The sequence below is a fragment of the Silurus meridionalis genome, chromosome 23 (genome assembly GCF_014805685.1).
Source record: "Silurus meridionalis isolate SWU-2019-XX chromosome 23, ASM1480568v1, whole genome shotgun sequence".
Classification (NCBI taxonomy): Eukaryota; Metazoa; Chordata; class Actinopteri; order Siluriformes; family Siluridae; genus Silurus; species Silurus meridionalis.
The window spans coordinates 24,445,451-24,453,864 of NC_060906.1; the positions used below are offsets into that span (position 1 = coordinate 24,445,451).

Below are 8,414 nucleotides of genomic sequence, written 5' to 3' on the forward strand. Positions count from 1 at the left end.
TTTTGCCATATGTGTCACATTTAAATGATCATCAAGAAAATGTTAATATTGCATAAAGATAATCCTAATAAATGCAAAATGCATTTAAAAATCTGTCCCTATGTGAAAAAGCAGCGATGGACGAAATACACAAAACATGTAGGTGAGTAAAAGTAATGACACTAAAATGTGACTCCAGTAAAAGTAAAAGTGTCCCTTTAAACTTTCACTTGAGGAAAAATACAAAAGTGTTTGCTTTCAAATGTACTTAAGTATCTGATTTATTATAACTGTAATGTTCCTATTATCATTTTTATCACAAGATTCTTTAGTTAATCAACTCAGTTTATGTGAAAAGACTCGAATGTGACTCTCAGCACACTGATCTATTAATAGAATGATATTAATGATTTATTTCTATTATAATTGTCATGAGAACAAAAACTTCTTTGCAACTACTTGTGTAAATAATCCCACGTGTGTTGTGGCGAGTTCGAGTTTCTTTATCAATTGTTCCTCTTTAAATGTTCTGCTTGTTGTTGAACTGATGTTAAACTGTATGTTTGTGATCAGTAGATACTACCGATGATGCTTTTAGCTTAAATGAGGCCCTGAGTAAACCACGGCATGACCCAACGTCTCCCATTCATTAGTTTCAGCTTTGAGAAGCTCCTCTCTGCTTCAGCTACAGTCACTGGATAAGTAAAACATGTTCTCAAAGCAGTCCACATATTTGGACACATTTTCAAACTCCGTTTCGTGTATAAATATCACCCTACCTGCATTTATTGCACAATTAAATTACCATGTCATTGTGGACAGTTTATTAAACTCTCAGAACCAAGAACCAAGCAACTCTTTGGGTAATTCAAATCAAGTCATGTCAAGTTTATTTCTATAGCGCTTTTCACAACAGACAGGATTTAAGAGTTAAGGTGAGCGATGTGTCCCTGATGAGCAGCCATGGCGACTGTGGCAAAGAAAAACGGGGACATGGATGAGTACAAGGCTGCACATTACAGTGGGTGCAGAGCGGTGAAGGAAGCAAAGCGGCGCTACGAGAGGAAACTGGAGTCACAGTTCCAACATGATGGCTCAGGGAGCCTGTGGCAGGGACTAAGAAACATCACAGACTATAAATATATCTACCAAAATGGGGAATGCAGACGCTTCTCTGGCGGACAAGCTAAACACCTTTTACGCTCGCTTCAAAGCTGAAGCTAACCATGCTAGCAAAGCTGAAGCACAAACCGCATGCACGCTGAGAGAGCCGGAGAGATAAACATGTTCACCCCTTGGAGCATGGCGTGAGGAGGGCATTTAGGAAAATAAATACCAGGAAGGCAGCAAGACCACTTGGCATCACAGGTCGGGTTCTGAAAGCCTGTGCTGAACAACTAGCACCAATGTTCACCGAGATATTTAACCTCTCCCTGGAACACTCTGTTTTCCTCTTATGCTTCAAACAGTCCACCATTTTTTCTGTCCTGAAGAAGCCCCAGCCCGCCTGCCTCAACGACTACCGCCCTGTAGCCCTGACTTCAGTAGTGATGAGAGATCAGAGATTTAATCACTGCGACACCACCAGACACATTGGATCAACTACAGTACGTGTACCACCAGAACCGCTCTACTGAGAACGCCATTGCTCATCTACTTCACACAATAACGTAATGGAACCAGGAGCTTCTGAGCAACTCATAAAATAGCTCAAAAGTTGAGATCATCCTAGATCTAACACCAGCTTCTCTATTCCAGAGCCTTTAAACACTCAAAGAGGTCCAATGTCCAAACTCTACATGAGGTAGAATCCAATTGGTGCTGGTACGTCTCTAGATGGTTTGGGATGTTTGCAGGCATCTACTACTTTAAAGGTCCACAATCTTCATTAGGTGGGATGTGACTGGTGCTGGAGCAAACTCATGATGTCTCGGGATGGGAAGAGAAAGACAGCACAAGTTGATAATGTGCATGTGATCAGATGTTCTGGAGCACAAGGTTATGATGTGATGTGTGTTATGTGTAGGCTTTGCTAAAAAGATATGTTTTTAATCTGCACTTAAACTGGGAGAGTGTGTCTGAGCCCCGAACACTGTCAAGAAGACTATTCCAGAGTTTAGGAGCTAAATCTAAGAATGTTCTACCACCTTTAGTGGACTTTACTGTTCTAGGAAATACTAGAAGAACAGCGTTTTGGGATCTCAAGGAACGTGTAAGAAGAGGAGTTGTAGGAATAAAATTAAATGTAATTCATTAATGTACTGAAGTAGTTTTTTCATGTATTTGTACTGTTTTAAACTTGTTTTGATTGCCACTTGGCAGTGGTGGACTTAAATGACATGGGCAGCTGAGCTAAACCGCCATTGCTTTTCTCCACGCTGAAGTTCTGTGGACGTATGTGTCCAGTACTCGCACCGGGCACATCCAGTTAAGCTTCTCCTGGTCGGGGGCCTGAGAAGGAAGAGGATAGAATGCTTGGAGCATGACTGGTTGTGGGACAGCCGAGAGCACCTTGGGGACAAACCCTGGCCTGGTGTAGAGAAAGGCACTGTCCATGCCTGGGGTAAACTCCAGACAGAAGGAGTTCACGGAAAAGGCATGAAGGTCCCCAAATCTCTTTAGAGACGAGCTGGCTCTTGACTGTTAAAAATCTCAAGGGCACTTTGTGCAAGGGCGCGAACTGTGCCGCTGACTGTTTCTTGGCCTCCTGGAATTTTTAGAATTTTTCCTTGTGTCTGAAATCTAGTGAAACTTCTTCCCAGAAGAGTGGAGGTTATTAAAACAGCAATTTAATGGTCAGGTGTCGACAATATTTTAGCAAAAAATCATTCTGCAATTTTTTGGATTTTAAATTGTATGTAACAAAGGCACGCCTCTATATTCCTTAAGCTCCGCCTCTCACACCACACAGTGCTGTATGTCAGGATAACGGCTCTAACAGTGAACATCGAGCACCATGACTTCACCGGGCTCTTTGTCTTTTCAAAATTAACTTCTCCAAAGTTTCTTCTGGTGAACCCTCGGCCGATGGCGGTCGATGGCTTCGTCTCCTCCCCTGAGCGAGCAGGCGAGGCAGGACTTCTCCCCCGTGTAAATCAGGCGAGGGGATGTTTTTATACGAGAAACCCTGTCGGCCTCACGGCTCCTCGCGGTCGTTCTCATGACAGATGTTCCCCACAGAGCAACTAAAGAGTCTCATCAGTCGTACCCGAGAGACGGTGATTGTGTAAGTCACGACAGGCTTTTCCTAAACATTTCATCAATCACGCTGAAGTCTGCTGCCGTGTTCGACAAGCAGAAAACCAGCACATGTTTTTCGAAGAGCTGCACCCAGGAACGAGGCGTTTCATACAAAATAATATATCAGGCAAAAACTTCCTGCTTCTCATAAAGATCTCTGGCTCGTGAAGAGTCAGTGGGTATTTATTCGTTTTCTTAAACAGAAGCTCATACAGTAGTGCAGGTTTGTAGTAATGCACTGGTTTCTTTAACATTCGCATAGAAGCTACACATTAATGGATCGTAGACATGGTGACCTTTCATATGAAGAAACACTGGTGGAACAAGTATCCAATGTCAGAAAAGTTCATGCTCTATTTTGTTTAATCTTTCAGAAGAAAAAACAATAAGCTGGCGAGAGAATGACCATTTATAGCTGCTCTAATGTACATGAAAACAGAAAATAACAGTCTTTCTCAAGATTTTTGATATATATATATATGTGTGTGTGTGTGTGTGTGTGTGTGTGTGTAAGGTTATGCAAAATTCACAGTTTTGGTACAGTTGGGGGGGTGCATAAAATGGCTTTTTTTTTTATTAATGCACTTTATTATTATTTATTATAACATTTGTTTACATTTTTTAACAATTTTATATAAAATGCCTGCTTTGTTTAAATAATATATACAATTTATTATTTCATAAAAAAATTTATATATAAAAATAAAATAGAATAAATCAAATGAATGCAATACATGTTTTTATTTTATTGATTAAATTGAGTAATCGATTAAACTGCCACAAAATAGGGAAAACCAGGAGCGATTGGGGAGGAAAAAAAAGTAAAAAATGAAGACAACAGAGTGAAAGACAGGAAAGAGAATTAAAAGGAGATTTTAGTTGAAGGCAAAACTCCTTCCACCAAACCACCAAACTCCTTCCACCCAATCACAATCCAGTATTCACACCTGAACTTTTATTTAAACCCTGAGTTCAAATTCTTTGCTTCTTCGAAGTTCTTCAGCAAAGACCATCCTCCCTCCACGTTACTCCACAGGCATGGTCTGTGTGTGTGTGTGTGTGTGTGTGTGTGTGTATACCTGCACTGAGCAGGCTGTTTTAATGAGCTCAGACGGTGTTTATGAAATGAGCCTCCAGACACGTCTCAGAGCAGCAGCCTGCAGTAGGAGCAGTGTTTGGAAAGGTCATGTTGTTTTCCTCCTCCTCGTCTCACTGATGAGATCAGGAGAGCGTCTCGTTCTGACGGGAAACTTCGTTTGCTCACACTATTAAGCCCTTCTTCACCCTGATTCAATCCTGCAGCAGGATGAGTTTATTCCTAACGCTGCTCAGGAAAATCCCATCCTTCTGCAGAAAAACCTTCAAACACTGAGGCTTCATACGTGTGGAGCGTTCACAAGTTCACAAGTTAGAACACACGTGACATTAACATACGCACACAGTACACAGTGATACTGCAATAATACACTGCACTGTTTTATACTTTATTATACTGCATTATTACACTGCACTGCATTATACTCCATTATACTGCATTATTATACTGCACTGCATTATACTCCATTATACTGCAATATTACACTGCACTGTTTTATACTTTATTATACTGCATTATTACACTGCATTATTACACTCCATTATACTGCAATATTACACTGCGCTGCATTATACTCCATTGTATTGCATTATTACACTGCACTGCATTATACTCCATTGTATTGCATTATTACACTGCACTGCATTATACTCTATTGTATTGCATTATTACACTGCACTGTATTATACTCCATTATACTGCATTATTACACTGCACTGTATTATACTCCATTATACTGCATTATTACACTGCACTGCATTATACTCCATTATACTGCATTATTACACTGCACTGCATTATACTCCATTATATTGCATTATTACACTGCACTGCATTATACTCATTATACTGCATTATTACACTGCACTGCATTTTACTCCATTACACTGCATTATTACACTGCACTGTATTATACTCCATTATACTGCATTATTACACTGCACTGCATTATACTCCATTATACTGCATTATTACACTGCACTGCATTATACTCCATTATACTGCATTATTACACTGCACTGCATTATACTCCATTATACTGCATTATTACACTGCACTGCATTATACTCCATTATACTGCATTATTACACTGCACTGCATTATACTCCATTATACTGCACTATTACACTGCACTGCATTATACTCATTATACTGCATTATTACACTGCACTGCATTATACTCCATTATACTGCAATATTACACTGCACTGCATTATACTCCATTATACTGCATTATTACACTGCACTGCATTATACTCCATTATACTGCACTATTACACTGCACTGCATTATACTCCATTATACTGCATTATTACACTGCACTGCATTATACTCCATTATACTGCATTATTACACTGCACTGCATTATACTCCATTATACTGCACTATTACACTGCACTGCATTATACTCCATTATACTGCATTATTACACTGCACTGCATTATACTCCATTATACTGCACTATTACACTGCACTGCATTATACTCCATTATACTGCACTATTACACTGCACTGCATTATACTCCATTATACTGCATTATTACACTGCACTGCATTATACTCCATTATACTGCATTATTACACTGCACTGTATTATATTCCATTATACTGCATTATTACACTGCACTGTATTATACTCCATTATACTGCATTATTATACTGCACTGCATTATTCTCCATTATACTGCATTATTACACTGCACTGCATTATACTCCATTATATTGCATTATTACACTGCACTGCATTATACTCCATTATACTGCATTATTACACTGCACCATTATACTCCATTATACTGCATTATTACACTGCACTGTATTATACTCCATTATACTGCATTATTACACTGCACTGCATTATACTCCATTATACTGCATTATTACACTGCACTGCATTATACTCCATTATACTGCATTATTACACTGCACTGCATTATACTCCATTATACTGCATTATTACACTGCACTGCATTATACTCCATTATACTGCATTATTACACTGCACTGCATTATACTCCATTATACTGCACTATTACACTGCACTGCATTATACTCCATTATACTGCATTATTACACTGCACTGCATTATACTCCATTATACTGCAATATTACACTGCACTGCATTATACTCCATTGTATTGCATTATTACACTGCACTGCATTATACTCCATTATACTGCATTATTACACTGCACTGCATTATACTCCATTATACTGCATTATTACACTGCACTGCATTATACTCCATTATACTGCATTATTACACTGCACTGCATTATACTCCATTATACTGCACTATTACACTGCACTGCATTATACTCCATTATACTGCATTATTACACTGCACTGCATTATACTCCATTATACTGCACTATTACACTGCACTGCATTATACTCCATTATACTGCACTATTACACTGCACTGCATTATACTCCATTATACTGCATTATTACACTGCACTGCATTATACTCCATTATACTGCATTATTACACTGCACTGTATTATATTCCATTATACTGCATTATTTCATCACTCAATCAGTCAAGCAAAACACCAAGGACAGTTTTCGTTTGTTTCATTTGCTGCGATTTTTCAGGTTGTTTTTTTAATTATTATTTATTTAATTTTTCCTTTGGTTGAATAATTTTTTTATTTGTTTCTTTTATGTTCAATTGTTTGTTGTTTCATTTAAAGTTTATATATATATATATATTTACAATATTTCATTTCTTTTATTTATAGTTGCTTTATATATATATTTCTTTTTGTGACCCTACAAAACTAAAAAAATGAAAAAACAAATCTGAAAAAAAAGATTTAAGAAAAAATTTAAATAAAAAATGTAAAAAACAAACAAACAAATTTACATTTAAAAACTCAAAATAAAACAAACAAAAAATTTCCTCATGCTGGATCTATCAGGCTGAGATGCTGAGACCGGAACGTAGATATCACTGATGATAATGATGATATGATGATGATGATGATGATGATGATGATGATGATGATGACGACGTTGACGATGATGATGACGACGATGACGATGACGACGATGACGATGATGATGATGATGATTATGATGCTTTAGTAAAAGGTTCTTTCGTTGTTCTCAGGAAACCTTTGAGGAAGGAGGAGAACGGCACGAGCCGAGGGGAATACGCCATGAGCTCTCGCTGCAAGCAGACAGCCGTGGAGACCAACAACACCGGAGTATAGCAGCCAGAGGACAAACACTAAGGTTCCATCATGACCTCGAGCCTCGAGGGCTTCAGAGATGGAGGATGGGTTCGAGAGGAAGCACTGATGGAGCTCTGAAGAACTTCTTTACAGAGAAAAACACATAAATGATGATAAGCGCTGCTTCATGACTGATATGTGACAGAATACGACGGCAGAGAGGAAGTGTGAGAGACGTGTGAGGGACGTGTGAGGGATGTGTGAGGGACGTTTGAAGGACGTGTGGAGCCTCGAGACTCATTGTTCTGTTCTAAAAGATTTTAAACCAGTAAAACTCTCAACAAACCCGACGCATGCACTTTTTACTGAATACAGCGACACCTCTGGACTCCGTTCTTTCTTTTCCTTCTCTTTTCTCTACTTCTCTCCATTCTCTTTTAATTCTCTCCCTTCTTTCTCTTCTCTCATTCTACCTCTCTACTTTCACTCGTTCTTTTCATTCCCTCATTTTTCTCTTACAATCTCTTCGTTATCTGTTTCATCTCCTTTTTCTCTATAATTCTTTTTCAATTTTCTCTCCTTTCACTCTCTCTATCTCTCTCAATTTTTCTTTTCTCTTTATTCTCTCTCTTTCATTCTCAACTTTGTCTTTTCTACTGGCTCTCTTTCTCTGTTCACTCCATAATTTTTCTCTCTTACCATTCTCTCTCTCTCTCTCTCTCTCTCTCTCTCTCTCTCTCTCTCTCTCCTTTCCCTCTTATTTCTCCCTTTTATTTCTCTCCTGTCCTTTTGCTTTCTCTTTTTCTTTCACTTTTTATTTCTATTCTCTATCTTGATCTTATGCCTTCATTTTCTGTTTTCTTTGCTCCACTTTTACTCAATTTCCTCCTTCTCTCTCCGCTCTTTTCTCTCTTTCTCTT

General features: G+C 38.4%; 1 protein-coding gene across 1 annotated transcript in view; it reads left to right on the plus strand.

Moving 5' to 3' along the window:
* Positions 1–8,134, plus strand: part of prima1 (proline rich membrane anchor 1) — a 32,071-nt gene extending 23,937 nt beyond the window's left edge. The window contains exon 5 of the mRNA XM_046835925.1: positions 7,431–8,134. Coding sequence (XP_046691881.1) covers positions 7,431–7,533 — 103 coding nt within the window. The 3' untranslated portion in view covers positions 7,534–8,134. The remainder of the gene's footprint in view (positions 1–7,430) is intronic.
* Positions 8,135–8,414: the final 280 nt, after the last annotated feature.